Source organism: Erithacus rubecula (assembly GCF_903797595.1).
Source record: "Erithacus rubecula genome assembly, chromosome: 9".
Taxonomy (NCBI): domain Eukaryota; kingdom Metazoa; phylum Chordata; class Aves; order Passeriformes; family Muscicapidae; genus Erithacus; species Erithacus rubecula.
Genome location: NC_136660.1, coordinates 27041826 through 27067422, shown reverse-complemented (window position 1 = coordinate 27067422; position 25597 = coordinate 27041826). Strand labels below are relative to the sequence as shown.

Here is a 25597-nt window from a genome sequence, read left to right as displayed (position 1 = left end):
GGAAACCTTCTGCCTTCATCAGGTGCATGCATAGTGTGGATGAAGGCAAACTTGATCTTGCTTTAATGGAATTTCAAGTAGAATCTTGAAAAATAGCTTAAAACCCCTCCCTCCTCCATATCTGTCTGAAATTGAGAATTACTGGTGGATGTTCTGGGACATTAGGTGCCTGTAAACTTCAAGAATAAAATTTTGACTCAATCCTAGACAATCAATTAGCTCAAAATGACAACTGTGACTTGAGAAGGTCCCAGTTTGTGGACTGAGCATATTTATTTTCCTGTGAGCCATTTCCATCTTTGTTTGAAAACCCTGTGTGTTTATGTGTTAGTGACATGTTGCTGCCTTTCCTTTCTCAGATTAAGTACAAAGAAGGCTGGGAGAGGAGTAAGGGCCAGGGTTTTGAAATGAAACTTGATTCTCTGCCTTTACTTGCTGCCAAAGCTTCAAGGGATCTTGCCAGTGATGTAAGTTACATTTGACTACATGGGAATTATTCTTTATATAAGTACCTGCAACACAGGGAAATAAAGCAGAGCTCACTTCATCCAGTTTTTTAAATCCTGCATTTGGCTGTCCATGTTTCTCAATGGCTAATGAGCAGTTGGAAATTTTCTCAGATTCTGCTGTGAAATTTCACTCTCCAAAAACTATTTTTTTAAAATCACGTGTACAGTATGAAGCAAAATTTACACAATAGACCCATAGTCAAATTCAGTGTTTTAAATTGTTTATAGCCTCAAAAATAGTATTATCATCTAGTACAAAGGGAATATTTCTTTAGTCTGTTGCCTTAACATAAACACATGCACATAAAAAAATTCCAAACAAAATCTTTCTAAGCAACTTATGTAAAAATTTTTAACCTGTGGAAAGGCAGAAAAGTGAGACACATTTTCTGCAGCTGGAAAGTGTTTAGCAGTAGTGGGGATTCTAAAATCCCACCTCATTAAAAAAATAAAGTCTTGAATTCCTTGCTTGGATTGATTCCTTACCTTGCCTCTAATAGCCAGATAATTTAGCTAATCAAAAGAATTAAAGTTCATAAGCATATGCACCTCAGAGGGCTGAGCCTTAGACAATGAGGTTAAAGACCTCATAAATGAGACTGACCTTGCATCTTTGGAATTTCTGAGAAAATCTGGGAAATTTGAGGTCACTATGAGGGAATCAGACTGAGCTCTTCTAAATTTTGACCATCCAAATCACCAGTGAAAACATATTTCTTGTCTCATGGGTAATCAGAAATATTCTTAGATTTATGCTGTATTTTGGACAGATTAAATATAAAGAAGAATATGAAAAAACAAAAGGAAAAGCAACTGAAACCAAGGATTCAAGACTTTTGCACTCTCTGAAGGTGGCCAAGATGAGTAGTGAGGTAAATTATTTCTCTTATGTTTTTCATAGTTATGTAACTTTGAGCAACCCTATGCAATTTATAACTGTTACTGCTCTCACTGTAAGAAATTCTTGGAAGCATTTAACAAAATTTGTTTCCTTCACCATCTGTTAATCTGCAATGATTGCACAGCAGGGGATTTTGGGCAATAGTGTCCTTATTTTGGGGCAGGAAAATAACATCCGGTTAAAACCTTAATATGAAATACAACAAAATATCATAAATCATGAATAAAATATCATATTAAAAACTCCATATAAACACTTCTGCATAGAACTTTCAAGTCTGTAAAGGTATGTTTAAAAGAAAGATGTAGTGTAGTAGAGAAAATGTCTCTAGAATCTAGAAAATTTATCCTGGCATCTGTTTTGTCCCTTATAGGACCTGATTTCTACATGTGTTTGGGGTTTTTTTGCCTAATCTGTGTAAGGGCCCAAACAAGAGAGGTAACTTTGATAGCTTTGTGATATCTGACACAGACAATCTGTTTTCATTGCTATTTCTAGATTGCCTACAAAAAAGGTTTTGAGGAGAGCAAGGCCCATTTCCATCTGCCCATGGATATGATAAACCTGAGGCATGCTAAGAGGGCTCAGGCACTTGCCAGTGACTTGGATTACAGAACAAGGCTCCATGAGTACACAGTGCTTCCAGAAGACATGAAGACCAAGTGGGCAAAGAGGGCCTATGATCTCCAGAGTGATGTAAGATGGTGTTCACCCAGCTTCACTGCTAAAAGCAGTACAAGAGATTATAATTTTTCCATTTGGGGTTAATTCTTGTTTTGTATGAGCGCTGTCAGATTCTACTATGGCTTTTAAAATGCCATTTGCAATGGCTTTGAAACTGGAAAGAGTGCACGTGTTCAGTTGCAAATATTAAACTTGTGTTCCCTGTGCCAATAAATGTAATTTTCCCCTGCAGCTCCAATATAGAGCAGATCTGACATGGATGAAAGGAGCTGGATGTATCACAGAAGGAAGTCTCAATATACAACAGGCCAAAAAGGCAGGAGATTTAGTCAGTGAGGTAAGCAAAGTTCTCAGGCTTCTGCCTCTTGTTTGTTCAAAGGGTCATGCATACTTATTTCATTGTGTGGAATAGGTAAGGGATTCCTAACAAGGAATACCTGAGAAATGGAAAAACTGATGGGCATAATTTAGTTATTCTATAGTTTAGAAGATTCTGGGTTAGAGATTAAAATTATGTTTTCCCTTTATGTAATTACCAAAATAATCTGTGAGGTGAGATCCCTGTGGTTGTGTTTCCATCTCTTTTCATTCTCCTGTCCATTTTGCAGAGCAGCATTGAAATTCCATTGACTTTCATGTGCTGCATGAAGTACAAAGGGGCTTTAAGGAGCAGTAGAAAAATTAGATCTTTGTTAGCCATGGTTGAAAATTTCCTTGCTCCTTGGCAAGTAGGGGCTGTGACTTCACTGGCAGCTTCAGCTTTCCCTGCTTTTCCTTGCTTTTGTTTTATTAATTCATGGCTTTGCACTGCCATTAACCTTATGGAAGTAAACTTCCTCAGCTTCTTAGCTATGGCAGAGCAGTCTCACTAGAGCTAGGAAAACTAGAGACCAGAGAGAAGAATAAATTAGGGGAAGTTTGACAAGAAGGACAAAATCCCACTTAGTTCTGGAAGGAGGAACAGAAGCCAGTTAGTTACTGGTGATCACACTTGGGTCTCTGACATCCTCTCACTACTCCTACAAGGGGAAAAATACATCTTAGAAACAAAACAAGAGCAGCTACCTCAGATCTGGTGTTTTGCTATGGGCAGACTGACATCTGCTTCTGGGGAGTGCTGTAGTAATAATCACTTCCACAAATATTTAATCCACAATGATCTGCCTTTTCATTCCAGGGCTGTGCAAGGCCAGGAGATGGCTGACAGTCACCTGGAGACTGGTGGATATTATTTCAGAGATCTCTATTGCCATAGAAAGGCTGGTGTTTTGTCATTTCTTTGCAGGATGTCACTACATTGTGTTCCCTGCAATGTGACAAAACATGCTGGTTTTAATCTGCCTCCCTCCCTTCCAGGTTTCTAAAATAAAGCAATGAGCATCTCTTTGAAGTGCTGCATGCTTTTTTAACTTCTATTTTGTGTTCTCCTAGCAGAGACACAGTGTAAACTGATCTGTTCACCCATCAGTTCAAACAGAAGAATTTTTCTCCTGAAATGCCAGATAATGAAAAAAATGCATTTACACCCTTTCTAGGTTGAATGCCCCACTTCATGACTGAACTGGCAGAATAAGAATTCAATTAAAGTAAACAAGTGTTTGCTTGGTCTCCCCTGTCACCTGTGGTCTTGAAACAGAGTCCTGCATTTCTTTGTACTATCTCAAAGAAAGAAAGGATGCTTAGCTCACTCTCAAATAAGTGGTGCAAAAGGTTGAGACAAAGACATTAACTAAAAACAGGTTCTAAAGCCTTATGAAGTCAATTAAAGTTTTTCATTCACTTCAGTGTGTTTCAGATGTAAAACAAAATGTAAAATGAAATGAAATTATGGACAGTCTTATTTACCAAATTGAAAATACTAGATTTTTAACACATTTGTCAATTCAAATGGATTTTATAGAAGTACTGGCACCAGAGGATGAATTAAGAACAATATTTTTTCCCATGTCTGACACTTGAGCCTTGTGGAGGCCTCTGATAGCTGTTCATCCCAGAAAGGCTTGACTGCAATGTCTATGCCTTGCTCTGCTTTGAAAAGAGGAAGATTGGGAAGATTTTGAATTCAAGTTACTTTCAGAACTCTGAAATTGTTCACTCTAATTTAATTATCATCCTAATAATTTAAAAATATCTCAGTAACACAAGTTCAGTGATTTGAATCACCCATGCATGTGCTTGAGAAGTCTCTTGTAAGGAAATGAGATAATAACCCTGACTGTGGTTTATCAGCTCTCTTGGGTCCTGACTAAAATCATACATCAGGTTGGTGAGACACCTAGGTCCTGTAAGATATATAGACAGCACATCTGGCACCAAAGATACCCCTGCCTGTAGTGACTGCAACAGTGCATTTGGCACACATTGTGCAGTGCCCTCCTCACCCCAAAATATCAGCAGTGGGCAGTACCTGGAAGCTTATCTTGTTGATACCTGTGCTAAAACCATTTTTGGGAATTTACAGGCCACTTCTGGCTCTATCACTCATGTATTTTTCAAAAAGTGATACATTTTTGGGGGAGGGCAAGTACCGTAGAAAATTTTGTGTAACTTGCTTTAATTTGCTGTAGAAAAAGTACAGGCAGAAGGCTGATGCTCTGAAGTTCACCAGTGTGGCTGACAGCTCTCAGATCAAGCATGCCAAGAAAAGCCAGGAACTTCAAAGTGATGTGAGTCCTTGACTGAATTTGTCTCTTTGCAACCAACTTAGGCATAATGTGGTCATTCCTGACATTTGTACACCAGTGTGATGGTAAGAGAGATCCCAGCCATGAAGCATTTCAATATATAAAGTTTCTTCAGATTCATTCTAAGGGATTTTATTTGTTTATTTGATTAATTTTTTCCTGGAATTCTTGAACTAGAGCAACAGCAAGAAGCATCAAGCCCATTGGGAATGGGCTCCTGACTCTTGTTACTTAGCATTTGTGTGCTGGACAAGCTGCCTTTCTGTGTGTGCTGAAATCAGAATAGTAACCACAGATTTAGAGATTTATAGTAGGGACTTCTCTTTCTGTAGGAGGTAAGAAACATAGCACTTTGTGAAATGGGGCATATTTTATAGTTTTTTCAACAGCTCCTCCAAGAAATTCATGGGCTGAAACAGAGCAGTTAATTTCTCTGCTGTTGAAGCCCTGGGATATAAAATGGGGATGATTTCTACTCGGATTATAAAAAGGTCCTTGATGTTTTCATTCCAAGTTGTAATGTTAGTCCTCACTGGAATATTGTGTCAGCAATTACATTTAGGTCACAAATGTTCTCTGCAGATTCAATTGCTTTGTGTCCTTCATTTAATGCCTAGAATTCTCTGTTTCTATGTCCTATAAAAGGCTTTCATTCTACCCAACAAGTAGCAGCAGTTTAACATTGGGGGAAATATGTCCTTGCATGCATTTTGTAGAGTATGAATTGCTGTCAGCTATAAAGATAAGTAGCTAACTTTGAGAGATAAAATTAAAGTATCCTGATATATGTGCTGTTTCAAAGCTTCCTGTAAATTTGACCTGGAGTAGTTTGTAGGTCAGTTTTTAACTCCATATTTAACATAAAAGCTCAAGATGCTAAAGAATAACTTGCCCAAATAAATTAACTGTTACAAACCCTTGAATATTTGGGGTGTTTTAACCAGTATTCCTTCAACATCAAATGTGGACTACTGCTTTTTGACCCTGCTTTGCTTCCTGTGGACAGGTTGCCTACAGGTCAGGGAAAGAGCAGTTTCTTCATCAGTACACCATCAGTAAAGATGACCCTGTCTTCATGCTGGCCAAAGCAAATGCTGCCAACATCAGTGAGGTACTGTGTGATTCCCTCACTCCTGTGAATAGTTACAGCTGCTGTGAAATTCTTGTTCTGTAGGTAAAACATATGTTCTTTCTCAGAGAACATCCTCATGTTTTACCTATAAAAATTTGAAATTTAATTCCACGCTCCTAATAAATAGTAATCACATCTGCTGTTCTGCTTGCCACTTCTGGAGTTGGAAGCTGTGCATTTTCCCATGCTCCCAGGCAAGCAGCACACTGACAGTTTCACTGGAGCCAGTGAGATGTTGGGGTTGCAGTACTCAGAGCATCCACAGTTGCAGGATGTAAAGGATGACACCAGGATCTGATCTGTAGCCATGTGGTTTCTGAGCATGGGGTGTAGGAGGGACTCATTACTTGAGAGCTTTCACTGTGACTACAGAACAAATAGAATGCATTGATAGTAATAAAGAAACTGTGCTGTTGTCATCTCTTTAGAAACTCTACAGGAGTAGCTGGGAGAAGCAGAAGGAAAAAGGATTTGTGCTTCGTTTGGATGCTCTGTCATTCTTGACAGCTAAGGCAAAGAGGGATCTGGCAAGTGATGTGAGTATGGACTCCATCAGCCTTCTTTTCCTTAGGACAGCTGACAGTCCAGGCTGCTGCTAGTGTTGGGATGTGTCACATATGTCTCTGTGCCCTGAGCCACCCTCACTGGATTCATGCTAAGGAGTGATGGAGGAGTTGTCTGGGTGATTGGCATTCTGTAATTAGTCAGAAGGTTTGCTCTGAGCAATTCAGAGCTTTTCCCCACATGCTGACTGTGTTTTCCTATTCTCATTTTGACCTGAGGGAAATTTTAGAACTCAAAATGAAGTGGAAATCTCCTGTGAAACATCATACTTAATACATCTGCCTGGCCAGAAAATTCCTGAAAGAATCTTCTGACCTCCTAAAGAATGTTGTTTTTCCTAGAGAGAACCAAAAAGAAAATATTTCTTACAGTTTATGTGAACATATTATTATCAAGAAAGAGCTTATTCTTTATAGACACTGATTTCTAAGGCATTCCTTTCTATTTTGCAAATGATCTTGCTTGTATGAGGACCAGCATGCCACACCACTGACAGACCATTGCTTTACTCCCAGCAGAGCTGTCAGTTTGGCAGCTGAAATCATTCACTCTTGGTCTGTTTTCTTCTTCACAGGTTAAATATAAGGAAGGTTATGAGAAGATGAAGGGTAAGCTCATTGGAGTGAAAGCTGTGGAGGAGGATTCCCAGATGGCTCATTCCCTGCAGATGTCAAAGCTGCAGAGTGATCTGGAGTACAAGAAGGCCTTTGAGGGCACAAAGAGTCAGTTCCAGATCCCCATGGATATGGTTAACCTTGTTCATGCCAAAAAGGCTCAGAACCTGGCCACAGATGTAGGATACAAGACATCTCTCCACCAGTACACAGCCCTGCCCTCTGACAGGAGGGTGGCATGGGCCAAGTGGGCGTATGGATTGCAAAGTGATGTAAGTGCAGAGCTCAGCCCATCCTCTGCCCCACCTAGGGCAGGCTTGCTCCAGGCATTCATGCTTGTAAGGCCATGACATCCTGATGCACCTGGTTTTCCAGCTATTAAACAGTGAATATTAACTGTAAATATTAACCACTTATTTCCTCAAGGGTTATGTTTAAGCTGTGCAGTGTTTTGGAGGAGGGTTATAACTCCACTTATGAGCATGGCTTCTTCAAAGCCTACTTCAGGTGCTAATAAAGCACTAGGATTCCTATATGATGTACATTCATTTTTGTTTCCTAATGTGCAGGGAGGTTAAATAATGTATGGTGATAAAATTGGTGGTAAAATTCCATATGAAGACCACATGTTCAGCTGTAACCATCAGATGAACTGTCTGATACTGTACTCAGTCAAGTTAGAGTTTCCATTCTGAAGTTGTAAGTCAGACCTTTTCAAGGAGACTGAATAGAAATGTGTACAGGCCTTGTTGAGGTATGGCTTTGTGAATCTTTGAGAAATCAGTTTTGTGAAATGCTAAGTATAATTTTCTTTTCATTGCTAGTCATGGATGATCTTTTAAAGAGTGCTCCTATACAATAAAACTGAAGTTAGAGTAAAAATTGCAAGCAACAGTAAGGTGTAGACCACCTTTAAAAATTACCTTGCAAGGCATATTGCACAAATGCTGGTGTGTCCTTATATTTCTATTTCATTCTGTTTTTGGTTTTTTGGTGTTTTTTTTTGTTTTTATTTGATTTCCTTGCAACTATGCAATAGTGAATAAAACAAAAGCAGGAGCTAATTTGACTTCATTGTTGTTCCAGAGATGTCTGAGCCCTTTAATGGCATTTTAAGTGTATGAATACCAACAATAGGACATTTTCTTTCCTTTGTCAGAACCGATACAGAGCAGATTTGAACTGGATGAAAGGAGCTGGATGGATAGCCACTGGGTCATTAAATGTGGAACAGGCTAAGAAGGCAGGAGAACTCATTAGTGAGGTGAGATTTCATGACAGCATGTAACAGAATTTGCTGCATAATGTGTGCAAAATGTCTGTATAAAATTAAAATAATTTCCACTCAAAGGGGAAAGAAAAAGGCATACTACATGAAAGCCCTCAAAACCAGGGATAGGACTGGTAATTAGAGGGAAACCAGATACCAAACACATGCCAGTAGGAGTCCATATAGCCTTTGCAAAAACAAAGTAGGTGACAAATGATATTATGAATAATAATGGCAATCAAACAGTGCTCAATTGCTACCCACTAGCCTACCTTTTTAATGAACCAAAACAGGAGAGATGATGAAAAGATGGAGACACTGGACCCAGAACCTTCTTTTGTAACAGATACACGTTTCCTTCTTGCTCGTTTTTCAAATATATTCATGTTAGCTATGGAAATTCATATAGATATATCTGTCTGTAGAGATATCTATCACCTATCCATCTGTCTGTCTATCTATCTATCTATCTAAGCAGTTTTCATCCTTATTTCTCCCCATAACCAATATCAGGAGAAGGCAAACTCCAGAATACTTTGTGCCTGTCCCATCAGGCCTTCAAATGAAGTTCTGCTGGAAATGGTTAAAAGGTTCATAGTATTCTGTTTTTGTTATTTCAGAATTAGTCCTGCTGGCCAAATCTATTGCTGTGAGGGATTGAATCCTGTGATTTTTCAATAACTATGATGCAGAAATAATGTGTCTATTCAGTCTGTGGTGTCTCAGAAAAACACCAGTCATCCTTTCACAACTGTCTGATTGGTAACATTATTTTTCCCCATATAATCATCCATTATGAACAAGCATTTTTTTTAGACACCATAAATGAGATCTTTAGCTAGTGTCAAGCAAGGTGGCTTTATAAAAGCTGGTACAGTAATCAAATCTGATTAAGACAAAGCATAAACCAGTTTTGTTCCCTATTAAACTCAGTAAAATTACTCATTTTAAAGATATTACTTTTGGAAGCCAAAATATTACTTATAAGCTTATAATACTTTGAAGTGCTTACATTGGTATTTTTAGTCTTTGAAGGGTCAAGATGTTGCTTCAAATAAACTTCTGTAAGTCACAGCTCAGTTTAAAGGAAAATGAGAAGCCATGAGATTATCTCATTTGGAAATTTTGGAATTTGCATTTGGAAAATTTAGTATGTGCTATTTGGAGAAGTGATAAGGGTATTGATGGATTTAAGACAACTCCTGCATGAAGGGAAGCTTTTATGACCTGGCCAAATGGAAAAAGTGTCATTTTTTCATTGAGCTGCCTACACCTTAATTATGTATATATAACAAGACCAAGAAGCTCTCAGAAGCTGCTATGAGTCCTTAGCAGCAAGCAAAATGAATATAATTATCTAGAAGATATGACATAACAATTAGGTACAGTGTCAATGACTGAACAGATTTGTTGCAGGTTTAAGGAGGTAACCCAAACCCTAAACAATAAGTTAAATAGATAGATAATTGTCTATCATTTCTTGCTTAAAGGAACTATAAATTAAAAATACAATTGGTCATAGTCTATTTGAAATAACGTGGAAAATATTTTAAAATCCTGAGTTCTGGAGTATTTAGATAAGCAGAACCTGATTTTGAAATATTTTTCTTATATTTAAAGATTAATATTAATTGGCAAAAGGTTATTGTTAAATTGAAACAAATATTAATCTGAAAGTACCTAGGACATAAAGATGAGGAAAGAGGAATAATAATTATGTTCACAAATTCACTCTAATCTCCAGCAACCTATGATTTTTCTCTTTCAAATAGCATGAAAGAGCAGCACAAAATTCACAGCTTTGATCTTTTTCTGCTCAACAGAAGAAGTACCGTCAGCATCCATATGCTTTGAAGTTTACCAGTATTAAAGACACTCCTGAGATGATCCAGGCTAGAATTAGTTATAACCAGGCTGTGGATGTAAGTTATAATGTATATACATTATGATTATAAGAGTGGTATCCTCTTTGAACGACCTGATTGAAGCACTGGCTTTCTCTCTCTCTCTTTCTCTGAGATTATCCTTGGGAACCATGAAACTTCTGTATTCTGGTGTGGTGCATCCCACAAAGAGCATCTTTCTAACTTGGACTGGAAAGAGATCCCACAGAAGTGAATGGGATTTTCATATAGAAAGCACTTTCTGTTCCATTTATTTCCAGAAGTAAAATTTAGGAATAAGACTGGCCTTTGACCTTAAAAGGATTTTGGACTTTTAATATTTATTATGGAAGAACATGTTTGGGGTTCTTTCCCCTTTTCAAACAGATCTTTCAAATTTCAGTTTCTGCATATTCTTTGGAAACAAAATGTAAGGCAGCTTGACAAGGAAGGAAAAATAAATTATTTCAAGCTGTCATCCTGCTGAGAGAGAAATCCAGGAGGGGAAACCTTAAAGGGAAGAATTGAGGCTGTTTGGTGTTTAAACATGTTTATTTTTAATAGAAGAGCGATTTAAAAATATTGTAGACTTAACTGGGATAATACAGAAGTGAATAATAAGCAAAAGTCACTCAAAAAAGACAAGTTTCAAACATGAGAGGATGTTTTATTGTGAAAATAGATATTTTTAAAGTGAAGGAGAAGATGAAAGACTTTGTGTAAAACACATGCTATTGTAATACTTTTGGTGTCTGTGCCTTTGGTTTAATTAATAAGATCCAAAAGGCTTACATCTCAGGCAGGATAAAATAAGTCATTTTGTTCCACTGAGCCACAGTCAAAATCAGTCTGGTGTTCTACTTCTTCACACATGGAGCTCTCATTAATTTTCCTCTCATGGGGCTGCAACACAAGTGGGGCCAGCTGCTATAAAGTGTCAGATGGGTGGAATGGAGGGGTAAATCATAACCTAGAGGGTCTTGAGCTCTCCTGCAGAAATAACAGCCTGGGGAAGGGGCTGCAGACATGGGTCATATCTGAGGCCAAGAAAAGGTGTTTGTCTGTACCCACACACAAAGTTATGGTGCCCATGTAAGAAGAAAACTAGGCTGGCAAAGAAAGATAATAAGAGAAGGAGAACTCTGCATAGCCATTGCAGGGGAAGCTCCAGTTCCAGTGAATTGCATAGAACTCCTCTTACCTGTCTGCAGACATCTGAAAGTTGTCCTGGGCCAGCTCTGTGTTCTTCCTCCAAGGGTTGATGTGAGTGGCACACACAGACACCTCCTCTATGATGGGATAATTCACCTTCTGAGAGTGTTTAAATCTCTTCTCCTTGGCTATTGAGGATCCCTTTGCAATTAATTCTAGAAAATATTTTGGAGCAATTGCACAGAGAGCTACCATCCCGTTTATCTGCTAAAACTGAACACCTTTGGAGAGGTGTTTGTTCTGATCTTCAACTCCCTGTATTTTTGTGGAATTTCAGAGTGTTAATGGGCTACTCATTGCTGCACACTCTCAATTACTACTGTTTATTTTTCTTCTCCCCACTCACATATGTTAGAAGATTTATCAAATTAATATTCAAACATCTGAATTTTCATATACATTGATTTACACACTCAGAACTTCAAGGAGCTCCTCTCTAGCATACTCCAGCTGATAAGTGTATCAGACTCCCAAAGCCTTTTGAATCCATTTTGACAGATACAATTACCTGTATTTATTTATGCCTCTGCTGCTTTTCTGTAGTGTTTGCTTTCCATAAACTTAATTGTTAATGTTTTTGTTTGAACTAATGATTGAACATGTAGAGTACTTACCACTGAAATTCATCTCTCTTTTCAGAGGCTGTACAAGGAACATGGAGAGAGTATAAAGCATCAGTATACACCAACAACAGATCTTCCTGAAATCCTTCAAGCCAAATTAAATGCTATGAATATCAGTGAGGTATAAACCTGACCTTTAATATTTTAAAGGAAAGTGAAAATGTTGATAGTGCTTTGCTGTTTGTTCTAAACAGGAAATCATACTAGATTTCATTCCTTTCCCCAGTACATGATGATCCTGTGGTCTAAATATTTCTGAAGTAATGCAGGAAATCAAACTTCTTACCCAACTTCACCTATATTGGAAAGATTAGCAATGAACAAACAAATAGTCTTTTATAATGGACATTTGTCTTGCATTAATTCCTGTTGTGCATTGATAGTTTCATTTGTGTTTTCCCTCTGCATTAGAACAGAACGAAACTCATGTGGTAACACTTCTGGGATATCAATAATGCAGTGATGCCAACCCCCTGAACAGCAAACCTTCTTTATTTCTGTTCCATATTCCCTAGAGTCGTTACAAGGAGTCCTGGAGAAGGATGCAAGGTGGTGGCTATCAGCTGAAACTGGATGCCATCCCCTTCAAGGCAGCCAAGGCTTGGGGTGAAATCATCAGTGATGTACGTGAGCGCCCTGCTGATATTGTCCAGTGACCTGTCAGTCACCTGCCCTGCTCAGTGACTCCTGATGGAAACAGCATGTCCAGCCAGCTCTGCACCTGGGAGACATCTGGCCTCAGACTAGTTAGTGCTGCTTTTGGAGGAGCAGCCACAGTGAGGTGTTATTGGCAAATAAGCAAAGGTTGGAGAAAGCAAAGCTGAGCAGTTTGCCTGCTGCAGACTGGTCAGTCACAGGGATTGCAGCTGGGTGAGGTCTTCCTAGAACCCACTAAGCTTCATTCAGACTTATTATCATACTCAATATTGTTAGAATTTACTGTATTATGAAAAATGCATGTATTATGAAAACCCTTTTATTCAAGTTTTAACAGCCAGACGAATACTTCTGTTTACTCCTATCCACATTTCTCTGCCTATTTCCTTTTTAGCACAAATATAAGGAGGCATTCCAGAAAATGAAAGGGCAGATGGCTGGCTCGTGTGGCCTGGATGGTGACATTCATATTGCTCATTCAGTCCATGCAACATCTCTGCAGAGTGATGTAAGTACAAGGAAGAAGAGGGGGGCATCCTTGAATAGGTTTCCTAACCATGAGTAGTTCCTCAAGGAAGATGCACTTAGCTGTGGACTAGCTGTGGAATAGCCTATTATTTTAAACTAAAGGCTTTCTGTCCCAATTTCCAGATATTTTAATATAATCATGATATTCTTGCCATTCTTCTACACTATTTACAGTAACATTAATTTGACAGTAAAAGAAGCCTGTGTTTTGGCATACTCCTCCGCTTCACACCACCAGTGCTATCACAGAATATTTTACTCTGTGAAAGCATCACTCAGATGCATGTCCAACTGAGAATCAGCACTGGTCTTTGTACAGAAGTAAATTGAATTAGTTATTCAGTGTTTATTTTCAATTTGTTGTTTTTCTGAAAGACCAAAGGATGAATGAGTCTATAGAATTTCGAGTTGGACTTTTTTAGTTGGAGAATGGTTCCTACCTGGTCTTGACCTGTGCTAAAAAACACATAATTTGTTGTTTGTTTATAAGAATTGTAACTCTTCAGTGCATTTTGAAGGCTGTGGCTTGATGCAGAAAGCAATGAAATATATGAGAGTGTGCTCATGGTTCTCAAAAGTGCTGGTCTTGTAGTGATGGCAGGCTTAGACAAACAGGTAACAGATAGTGTCTGAAGAATTCATCCATCTGTCAGGTTACTCTAAGTCATTTGATGACCACCAATAACTCTGGATTGTTCATCATCCCAATGAACAGCCTGAACATCTCAATTTGCATAATCTAATTAAGATCTGTCATGTGAAAAAAGTTCTTTAAAGATTTCAGCATCTTTCTTCTCTTGGACAGAGACAAGAAGTGAAATAAACCAACCCAGCACTAAATATTTGTCTAAAATTATGAAGCTAAACTCGACAAATCAACAAATATTTTGACCTGAGGCTTTGTTCTAATTATAATATAGATAAGGCTACTTGCATGTTTTACTCAGGCAGTAGCTGCTTCTTTTTGTGGAACTTTCTAAACATGCAGTGAATTAGCACTCCTCTTGCCAGTTTGGTTGATTTTATAGGTTTAATATATCAAGTTTTAACAAAAACTAACTAAATAAATTATCTCAGCTTAATTGAATGTAATATAGATGGCTACTTTTTGATGAAGAATAGGCTGCCACATATTCTAGTTATAATTATTGATCTTTCACAGTATGGTTAAACAAATTAGGGAATTTGTGTTAATAATTTATACTGCAAAATGGAAGAAATATGAGGAACATCTCTTCTGATCAAAACCTGAATTTTAATTCCTTTGCTGCGATATCTATGTGATCTCATTTGATAGGTGAAATACAAGCAAGGTTTTGAGGACACCAAGTCTCAGTTCCACCTGCCCCTGGACATGATGCACTTGGTGCACGCCAGGAAAGCCCAGTCACTGGTCAGTGAGCAGGAGTACAGGCAGCTGCTGCACCAGTACACTGCCCTGGCTGATGATTTGAGGCTGCAGTGTGCCAAGAACGCCTACAAACTGCAGAGTGAGGTAATGACAAAGTGCCCACCTCGGATGTTAGAGAGATAAAGTATTAATCATTGGGTAGAGAAGGGTTTTCAGGTGAGGATGATTGGACAGTTGGCAAAAATATTCTTTTTAAGGTCTTTCTAACAGTGAAAACCCTTTACCAACTGGTGTTTGTAGTTTGGTTTGGATCTGGGTGAAATTTTATGTGTACTTTCACAAGAAAGATTTGATTTGTAGTACATTATAAGCTCTGGCCCAAGACATATCCACTGACATTCTAAGGATAAGCTTAACTCCTTATGTATTCTTGAGTAAAATTAACAAAAGAATGCCTTACAAATCTGTAGGCAGAGCCTTGAACAAAGTGTTTTTCATAGATCACATTCCTCTGCAGACCTTAGGAGGGGCTGAATCTTAAAAACATACCTGTCCACAAAATGCTCAAAATGCTACTGTTTATCACCTTAACACTTTTAGCCAACAGACTTGGAGATGACAGTGTCCAAAGAAGTGTAACATCAGATGCCAGTTGTGTTACCCCAATTTGGGTGAACACACATAATCAGAGATTCTGAGGCAGGTTTCCATCCATCCTACTCCTCACCCTTCCCATTATCAAATGAAATGTAATTGTATTGTATTGTAATGTATTTATCAGGAACCTATGGGTAACTTTTGAAAAATTAGTATTTACAGGGAGTCACTGCTAGGTTTGGTGGTCCAGAAAATGTTTTAATGAAGTATATGCAGTGCTATTTTTCCTTAGTGTTCCTTGCTTGTATTATGATCATTCAGAACTCTTAAAAATCAAGGCTAGTTTGTCTGCAGTTTCCCTTACTTGAAAGAGAAAGAAAAAAACATATTTTCTTATGTTTTTATAAACTGGTTTTATGTATATTTATAAATCAATAATATCTACCTGTGATTTATGTGTTATATATGAAGAAAATTTATGTACCTAGAAAGGGTTTTTTCAAGGTTACAAGTGCAAGACAAGAGTTGAAGCAGCATTTGGTGCTCATGAGGCTCAGTAGTCCTCAGAATCCTGTCAGGGCTGTATCCACACAGACACATTCATAAACACAAAATCTTAGGGCAATGTGCATGAACTCTCTGTGGTAAATACTCATTTTAATGGATTTATTGTATATTTTTGGGTGAATAAATATAGAGTATCTCAGCTTCAAACTCGTAATTACCTCTGCTTGGTTTTCCTTAGAATTTGTATCGGTCTGACATGAACTTGATGCGAGGTGTTGGCTGCATTACCCCGGGGGCCCTGGAGATTGAAGGGAAGAAGAAAGCTTCTGAACTCATCAGCGAGGTAACAAAAGAGGGTTTTGATTTCTCCACTATGAACAAGAGTTTGCCAGATGTCTTTCTATTAGACTGGGCCGGCAAAGTGACTCACAGGATAATGCCAGACTCCCTCCCCTTGCGTTTGATCATTCTGCTCGTGTCCTAACTGCAGATGGGTGAAGCTGATGGAGTTTTAGGCTTTGCAAACTTTGCTAACTTATTTTGCAGATCTTTTATCCTGTGTTTCAGACCCAGCAGGTGGTTATTTTATGTAACTTATTTAGGATTTTAAATGGGCTTTTTAAGCTAAAAATAAAGCTGTGCCTATCTGTAGTAAGTACCTGGTACTATTTGTCTGAAATTAGAATGAGCTCTGCAGTGCCCAGAATATTAGAGGGTCCTCATCTCTGCTCCTCCTTTACAGTCAGTCTGTTTTTCACCTGCTGCTTTTGTGTGCTATTGTTTTTCTCCCTCTGGAGCTGGACTTTTATTTCATCTGTTATGTACTCTTCGTGCAGTCTCTCCTAGTTTCAAATCTTGTATCTTTTGCCCATATTCACATAGATGTGAAACAAGGAAAAGTAGGAATGTTCTAGGGAACAAATCCCTGCTTGCAGTAGCCTTGCAATTGTTTTGTTCACAATTGACATTGGGCCACAGGCCAGGTGAAACCTTTTTTTTTTCCTCACAAAAAAATCCAATGGGCATGTTCAGCTCCTTCTCTCTTTGGACTGGATTCCCTATGCTGTAATTCCACTACCCTGGGTTAATGACACCAATGGATGAAATAACCTCATTACTGTTTTCAGCATATTCAGCACAGCAGCAATTTTCTTCCACTATTCCCTACTTACTTTTAATTTCCCCTGTGAGGCTTGAATGCACCTAACTCAGAACAGCAAAAGATAAATTAGTCAAAGGATTAATAGACAAACTAGAGTTTTAAACACAAGAAGCAGTACTAGACCAGTGGAATTGCAAAAAATCCCTTATCTGACAAGGCAATTTCCTTATTCTGCTCGTTTTCCTTTGTGTGTGAACTCAGAGTAAATATCGTCAGCAGCCGCATTCCTTCAAGTACACGTCGGTGACAGACTCTCCTGGCCTCCTTCATGCAAAATTCAGCAATATGATTGCTAATGAGGTAGGCTCTCCTAACAGGGCTCACAAAACACGCTTTTCAAAATGCAGCAAGCTGGGGATGGAGAACTGGCAAAGAGACAACCCTGTTCTGAAAGCAAAATGCATCGAAATAAGCAAATTCATCATTGATTGGTGCTTTTTCACAGTTAGATCACTGTTTTTTTTCTTTTTTTGGTTTTCAAATATTTAATTCCATTTTCAATCCAATCTCTTTCAAAAAGCTCACATAGTATCCATACAACAGAGTTGTATTATCAAGTTTTTTGCATGAAACAGACTCAAAAATCAAGACTGTGGGGTGTTCTAAAGGGATCTCATTTGCATAGTATGATTCACCTTTGAGGGCTCCTCAAGAAGCCTTTTCTTTTCTAGAAAAGAATCACTTTTCTAAATTCTGAAAAAAACACAACAAAACCTATAGAAAATTATGAAAATCATATATAATAGCTTGAAAAAAAATTTTCAACTTAGAAAATAAGCCCAGTCTCACAGAAATGGTTGCCTTATTATTTCCCACACATTCATAATGCCCTTGACATTCTTAGGTCTACTTTTGCCCTGCTGGGAACATAACAGAGCAAGGCTGAGAATGTAGAGGTTTGGCATCATCATATATTTATAGGAATTAGTGTAAATGTCCTTTATGCCTTGCAGAAGCCCCACATCTTTATGCCCAGAAAAAAACTTTGCCATTTCAATGATACACTCAGCTCTTCTCAATGATGGCTGACTACAGCTGTCACAACCATTAACAACTTAAGTACTGCTGTTGTATTACTGAAACAAGAGAGAAAATTAATTTCAGTTGTCTCTTTGATCCGTTTGCCAGCGCCTGTATAAAGCAGCAGGAGAGGACAGTCAGCACCACTACACACCAACCCTGGGTCTGCCAGAGTTTACACGGGCAAGAATAAATGCAGCCAACCTCAGCGATGTAAGAATTTGTTCTGTATTCCTTACAATTGATCTCAGATGCAGGATGAATTGTGCAGTGGCAAGGAAGATGGATAAGTAGAGGAAATTTGAGGCCTATTCTATTTATGCTTTGCCTGATTTGATTATAATGATATTTATCTCCATTAGCATATGTACGGTTGTGAGGAAATTAAATCTACATAAAGAACGAGACTTGTTTTGTCTGAGTTAGTAGGATTTCCCAAAGATAATTTAAAAAAAAAAAGCCTTTGATTATAAAGAATGAGACTGTAACACAGAATAACAAATGAAAGAAGGTTCCTTTGTTTGTTCCTTTGTGCATTTAAAAGTAAAGCAGCACTCTACATGCGCCTTTCCCACTTTAGGCAAAATACAGAGAATCTTGGCATAACCTACGTGCTCAAGGCTACAAGCTGACAATGGAAGCACTCCCATTCCAGACTGCCAGGGCCTCCAGAGAAATTGCCAGTGATGTGAGTTGAATGATTCAACCTCCCTTCTTGCCTAATTTCTGTTAACTTCATGTAAAACAATGTCTAAAGCAGATTTTACTGAATTAAAGCAACTCCATAACCATGTGAGACAAGTGTGAGACAGAATATATTACTTATGAATGAGATTCTTTATGTGAATTAGGAAAAAAAAGAAGAGGAAGAATTGCTGCTAATAGGGAACCAAGCCAGGTTAAACATCTTCCAGTGGGAAATAGCAAATGAATTAAAGTATTTGCAAACAGAAAAAACAGAAATTCTGCTCTTTTTCAGGCTTTTGGCTCCCTATATTATAAAGTGCCCAGTAACTCTGTCCACTCTGTTTTGAACTGACTTTTGGAAGTGTTTAATGTTTTCAAATTGAAATGAAGTCATAAAAAGCTGAGAGTTCTTTGAATCCCCAAAAATCTGGAGTTACCTGTCTGGTTAGGAAGCAAAAATCAGTGCAAGTTCCTGTAACTATGTATCCCCTTAACTTCTAAAATAGAGGAAACAAGTCATCTTATCTTTATAAATATCCTATCATTTGGATTTTCATGTACATGATGGTACCCATTTCTCAGAATGCCTAAGTTCATCCCTTCTTCACAAGATATGTAATAAATTCTAGGAAGATGGAGAAAGTCTTCATTTTGTGTAGTATTTAGTTGCATACTTTGTCTCTAATGTGAAAAAGCATGTATATATTTCACGTGTGTTTAATGAAGCAACCATTTCTAGCTGTAATTTATAATATATACTTAACCATGTTTTGCAGAGTGCTTTTGGTTGCAGCTTCAGATCTACTCTAGAGGGTACAAGCCCATAATAGAATTACATCCACTTACAGCAGATCTGAATTTGGCCCTTCATCTTCACAGCACTTTATAAACATTAGATGCTGTAATTTAATCCCCACAACTCTCTTGTGTGGTAGATAAGTGTTATTATCCCATTTCAACTGCATTATGAACTCTTCAGGGCCCAGGCCTTTCCTTTAAAGTTCTAAGCACCCTGTTGATGCTGTATAAATAAGCATTATCATCATCATCACTATTTCACAGAGAGGATAAATGCAAGATCACAGGGAGAGTCATAGTCCCAGCTAAGATGAGAATGAGGGGTTGCTGGTTCTTATTCTTTCCAGGAAAACTGAATTTACTCTTTAAAATAGCTGGGTGGCATTTGCAAATCTGAAGGCTACAGAGTGCATGGTGTTTTGCTTTTGTACAGATTTTTTTTTCCTTCTGTCTTTTGTTTGTTTCTCTCACATTCTCAATCCTAACAATGGGAATAGAATTTTCAGAGACATAATAGGAGTACGTGATTTGAGGTTAAATATGATCAATTTTTGGGTGTATTCAGAAAATGCAATGAGATGCACTTAACTTCTATGTCGCACTTCCTGTGGTATTTAAATTTGAGAGCAATGAGATATTCAAACAATTGCTTTGTAGTGCTACATACATACTGGTTTTACAGAAAACATAGATGTTTCAGTAATTTATCCTCAGTTATTTGTCTGTAATAGCCAGTCTAAGTTTGGCCCATTTTCACATTTTCCCTTTTCCTAAAAATTCTAGTACCAATATAAACACAATTTTGTGATGGAGAGAGGAAGATGCATTGGTGCCAGGAGTGTTCTGGATGATGCCAGGCTGCTGCACTGCTTGCACGCTGCCAAATTACAGAGTGAGCAGGAGTACAAGAAGGGATCCCAGGACGTGTGGTCTCAGTTTCATCTGCCCATGGACATGGTCAATCTTGTCCATGCCAGGAGAGCCCAGGCCTTAGTGAGTGACCAAGATTACAGAAAGAGACTCCATGAATTTACAGCACTCCCAGAAGACATGAAGATGAAGTGGGCCAAAAGAGCCCACATGCTACAGAGTGAGGTAAAATCTATATTTTGGACCTACCAGCATGTACTGCTGAGCCTGCCTAGAGAGGGACAGGGAGAACCTCAGCACCTGGCTCTTGCCTTTAGAGCCCCAAGCCAGCAGTGCAGGCAAATGGTGATGATGGTTTTGCCTCATGCCCTCACTGCCTGGTAATGCACAGCACACATGAGCTAGCTGATTGTCACGTCCTTTTAACATGTAGGGGAGAACAAAAAGGAAGAATGGGTGGCTGGATTAAAGTCAGACAGTGAGACTCTGAAGTGAAGCCAGGATTGTTGGAATTGCAGGCACTTTGCCGACTCTCACTTTTTATTGGGTCTGCCTGATTTTCTTTAATAGATTAGGATATAAAAGCAAGCCTTTAATGTGAGTAAAGAAAGTAATGTGTCCTCCTAGAAATGGGGTTAACGAGGAACCATGAACCAGATAAAATAATTAGTATTCCTGACTTGAACTCACCTCATAAAATTATTTCAAAAGAGGTTCTTTTACGCCCAGTACAAACAGGTTATTACTTACTGCTTTGAGTCATACTAATTCACTCGTGGGGCCTTCTCTTGTAACTTGCATATGATACATTATTTAATTCCTGGTGGAACGAACAAATGCAAACAGTTTGGCTTTACGATCTGATATGTGCATGGCAAATGAAAAACCTCAAAATGTGAATATGAACCAGGGAGTTTTTTAAAAAACCTTAATAGCTGTGGATACAAAACTGATAGTTAATGATTTTCATTTTTAACAGCATCGCTATAAATCAGACCTGAACTTCATGAAAGGAGTTGGTTGGATGGCTCTGAGATCTCCGCAGATAGAAAGTGTAAAGAAGGCTGGAGAGCTCATCAGTGAGGTAACTGATAAATCTTTCATGGGATAGCAAGTCTGTAGGAATTGTTTACCATCAAGGCTCCTCGTTACATGACACTTACGAATGTAGCTTATCATTTCCTTTTGATGTGGGAGCCTGTTTATACAAGGTGTAAGTTACCAAGAAGCAGTATGGGAGATGCAAGTCCACTGTGTGACACCTGCTGAATATTTTCCATTCCAAATGAAACACAAGAGTATAAGCAAAACATGTAGTAATAAATAGATGCAGGAAACTCCATTATGAAATTCTAAGCAGGTGGTTATGGAAGTTGCATAGAAAGATACAGTACTGACAACCACACTGAAGGGGCATTTGCCTGCTCAGTATCATGCATTAATGGAGAAAAATTATGAGCTGTCAAAAGTGTAGTGTTCAAAAGCTTTTTGCATGTGAATTTTTAGTGGGAAGTCCTTTGCATAGACACACGCACAAAAAAAGTTCTGTGCCTGGTACAAAGGCACCCCCAGTCCCTAGCTGAAAGAACAACTGAGACTAAAGCAGAACAGCAGCTTCAGAAGAGAGTCTTTTATGTTTTACCCCAGTTATCACACTCTTGGAATTCTTATATATCATTAACAGAAACATCTTGTGTTTTTTCCCTTTGTTTGGTTTTGTTGCCTCCTGCCCCTCTCAGATAAAGTACCGTCAGAAGCCAGAAAGTCTGAAGTTCACTGCTGTGGTTGACTCTCCAAGTTTGATTCATGCCAAAAACAGCTACCTCCAGTGCAATGATGTAGGTTACATTCTAATGCATAAGTGATCTTAACTTCTGCTGCATAATGCATAATAGAATTGATCTTGAGATTGCTTCCAGCATCATCTGCATTCAGTGTCTTTGTCCCCACAGAGGCTGTACAAGGCTGCAGGCTCTGAAGACAGGCACAGGTTCACCCTCCCTCCTGATCATCCGGATTTCATCCGAGCCCGCCAGAATGCACTTTACATCAGCGATGTAAGCAAACCCTCTCCTTTGGGCACCTGACTTGGTAAACTTGTTTGGGAATAAAAACTTTCATGTATGTAGAAGCCAAGTTCTCTGAGCCTGACCAGAGCTAAAAGAAGCCAGAGGAAGTGAACTGCCAATGTGTTGCTAGGTTTGGACTGAGGAATTGGGAAGAGTCTGCTAACTTTCCTTTTGAGCATTCATTCAATTTTCTAGGGCAGTAAACCATTATTAAGGATTTCAAATCTTCATTACAGATATGATTAGTTTACAAATTAAAATCTTGTTGGTTTTGTTTGGGTGAGGGAGGAGGAGAATCCTCTTTCCTGGACTGTGTATTCTACCTTTCTGAAGCTGTAACACTGTGTTGAACTGATCCCTTAGGTATAGTTGTCATCAATCTGGATGTGACTGAATCAGTGAGTGGAAGTAGTTTAAAGAGAATTTGTTTCCACATTATCTCATACAGAGGAACTCAGTCTACTCCTAATGTCCTGTTCCCTGGCTAAAAAGCTGTTGTCTTTACTTGTAGGGTCACAATGACCTTAGTTTGTAAGGAGCTTTAAGACAGGTGAAAGAAACAAATAGAAATTACATTTTTGAAGCAATAGAGAAAAATTTTAAAAGGCAAGGATTACACACAAGTGAAAGGTCAGCCCTGTTAGCAGGGTATACAGTGATTGTTTCTGCCCTGGCTGTCTTGCAGGATTTCTGGCATCTCAGTTTACTTTTAAATTTATCAACACCTAGAACTACATTCACTGGTGAAACAGAAGATTATCTTAAACTGTGGAGTGGATTTTGTGCTTTTTTTCATATGGTCACAAACCCTAGAAGGGGTAAATCAAAGACTTATAGAAAGCAAATGAATAAAATCAGAAAGGGACAGCCAAAAGTGTCAGCTAAGATACCATGGCTGTGTAACAGGACCTGCAGACTGGAAGCTATTTTAAGAAAGCTACTAATGGAAGAAGAACCAAATCTAGAGCAATTTCTCTTCAGGATGTAAATGTGATTCACATCCTCAAAGTCACATTAGAACTGGCTGTTATTCCACATGAGTTAATGAAGCCACATGTGGCTGGGGATAGAGACGAGGATCATTTGAAAAGCTTGAAATAACTGGTATTGAAATTAGGATGCCAGGAAACCCAAGACACTGTGAGTGGATGCATCAAAAGAGAGAATAAGGGCAATATCAATGCAATATTGATGTGACTGATGCATCACAGTTTCTAATAGAAATTAAATCACATCAAAAACAACCACATTCAAGTACAAAAGGAAACCCTGGTGGCACTTTTCAGATGAGGCATTTTATCATTATGGTGAATAGAAAAGAAGTTGAAGTGCTACAGAACTGGATCAAAACCTTGGAGATGGTACTGATGACTCTTGATACAAATAAGCCCAGTAGGATAAAACATTTATTATTGCAGTTATGGGACTGCATTTAAGAAACTGCAGGGGGAAATGACTGTTTTGTTCTTTTCTTTTCAACACAGAAATTGTATAAAACATCTTGGGAGCAGACAAGGGCATCTGGCTATGATTTCAGGATTGATGCTATCCCATTCCAGACAGCAAAGGCTTCAAGAGAGATTGCTAGTGATGTAAGAATTGTTCTGTTTCAAACACTTCCCAACCCTCCTTCCATGCCACCCCATCCTGTGAAAATGGGTGAAGTCTGACACAAGTGAACTTTTTTCTGGAGTGGAAAATTGATGATCCAACAGAACGAAGTGCTGGTTAAGTGCAAAGATTTCCAGCTAAGGGCTATCATTAGTTCTGTCCAATACAAGGCTGTTCTGTCTTACCTCCCAAGAGTTTTTCTTGGGGAGAAGACATATTATGATTTAATGAAATAAAATAGGTACTAGGCTATGAATAGTTAAAACATGGTCTAGGATAAAGTGGGTTATCTTTGAACACAGAAGACCACAGCTGGCAAGAAAGCTAAAGATGGAGGAGATTCATTGGTTGAGCTGTGTATTGTGTGTACCCAAGAGTGCAACAGTAGGAGGATCTCTGATTACTTTTGAGAGACGAGCATTTTGGGCCCCCTAAGTCTTTCCACTCCTTTAAAAATGAACACAAAGGTAATTCTTCTAAAGTGTCTTGTTAGATTAGGAGATGTAGTTTGATATCAAACAAACCCTTGTTCTTTGTGCACTACAGGAAACATGATTGATAGCTAGGGGAGGATGAGTTATTTTATGGCAGAATTTGAAGGTAATTTAAATGTGAAAATGAGATTTCCTCTGCACTTCCTGCAGTACAAATACAGAGAAGCCTTCCTGAGAGACAGAGGCCAGCAAATTGGATTCCTCAGTGCAAATGATGATCCCAAAATCAGACATGTCCTCAGAGTGGGGAAACTCCAGAGCGACCTCCAGTACAAGAATGATTATGCCCTAAACATGGCACAGTTCCAGAGTCACCTCAACCAGCCAGGATTCCTTCATGCCAAGAGAAGCCAGCAGCTTGCAAGCAATGTTAACTACAGGCAGCCCTTGCACCAATACACTTGTGACCCTGAGCAGCTCAATGTGAAACATGCAAAGCAAGCCTACAAGCTGCAGAGTGATGTAAGTGTGGCTGAGTGACACTGTCCTTCCCTGGGCTGGGGGCTGTCTGTGCAAACTCCTTTGCAACAAAATCACCTGGAAAAGACCACAGTCTGCTTGCCAAAAATGAATAATTTTTTTTATTATTGACTCTGCTGCTCCTTTATTTGCTCTTTCTTGAATACCCAGGGCATGAGATTTGGTTAGAGCTCAGCAAAATAAAACACCCTGGTGCATATTTCCTTCTCTCAGGTGGCATACAAGTCTGACTTGAACTGGCTCAGAGGCATTGGCTGGACTCCCCCAGGTTCTCACAAAGTTGAAATGGCAAGGAGAGCTGCTGAGCTGGCATACCTTCGGGAAATGGGATTGCTGCGTGCTTCTGCTCACTACAGACCTGCAGCTGTAAGTAGAGCAACCATTCTCCTCACTAGTCCCAACAGCTCTGCTCCTTACCTGCACACACCTGTCTAATACTTTTGAATGCTCCCTGGAGTCTACAGTTCTCCCTATTATCTGAACAGGATATGTGCACTACCTTTGTGCCTTAGTGTACATCTTCATTTGAGGGAACCATTGGAGGGAATTCAGCAGTGCCAGCAGTGTCATGTCAGGATGTGCTTTCCCCAGCCTGTGGATGATGCCAGGTCTCCAAGTGTCCTAGTATCTCTGAGGAAAGCAGAGGTAGAAGGGACTCCCAATGCAGCTCCCATTCTCTTTTTCCATTTT

General features: G+C 38.8%; 1 protein-coding gene across 1 annotated transcript in view; it reads left to right on the top strand.

The window, feature by feature from the left end:
* NRAP (nebulin related anchoring protein) overlaps window positions 1-25597 on the top strand; it is a 47798-nt gene that overhangs the window by 20425 nt on the left and 1776 nt on the right. The window contains exons 17-41 of the mRNA XM_079313085.1: window positions 360-467; window positions 1280-1381; window positions 1909-2106; window positions 2327-2431; window positions 4662-4760; window positions 5785-5889; window positions 6339-6446; window positions 7049-7360; window positions 8248-8352; window positions 10182-10280; window positions 12093-12197; window positions 12592-12699; window positions 13128-13241; window positions 14559-14756; window positions 15955-16059; window positions 17080-17178; window positions 18007-18111; window positions 18479-18586; window positions 20167-20478; window positions 21233-21337; window positions 21993-22091; window positions 22206-22310; window positions 23807-23914; window positions 24578-24889; window positions 25121-25273. Of these exons, the coding sequence (XP_079169211.1) occupies window positions 360-467; window positions 1280-1381; window positions 1909-2106; window positions 2327-2431; window positions 4662-4760; window positions 5785-5889; window positions 6339-6446; window positions 7049-7360; window positions 8248-8352; window positions 10182-10280; window positions 12093-12197; window positions 12592-12699; window positions 13128-13241; window positions 14559-14756; window positions 15955-16059; window positions 17080-17178; window positions 18007-18111; window positions 18479-18586; window positions 20167-20478; window positions 21233-21337; window positions 21993-22091; window positions 22206-22310; window positions 23807-23914; window positions 24578-24889; window positions 25121-25273 (3477 nt within the window). The remainder of the gene's footprint in view (window positions 1-359; window positions 468-1279; window positions 1382-1908; window positions 2107-2326; window positions 2432-4661; window positions 4761-5784; window positions 5890-6338; window positions 6447-7048; window positions 7361-8247; window positions 8353-10181; window positions 10281-12092; window positions 12198-12591; window positions 12700-13127; window positions 13242-14558; window positions 14757-15954; window positions 16060-17079; window positions 17179-18006; window positions 18112-18478; window positions 18587-20166; window positions 20479-21232; window positions 21338-21992; window positions 22092-22205; window positions 22311-23806; window positions 23915-24577; window positions 24890-25120; window positions 25274-25597) is intronic.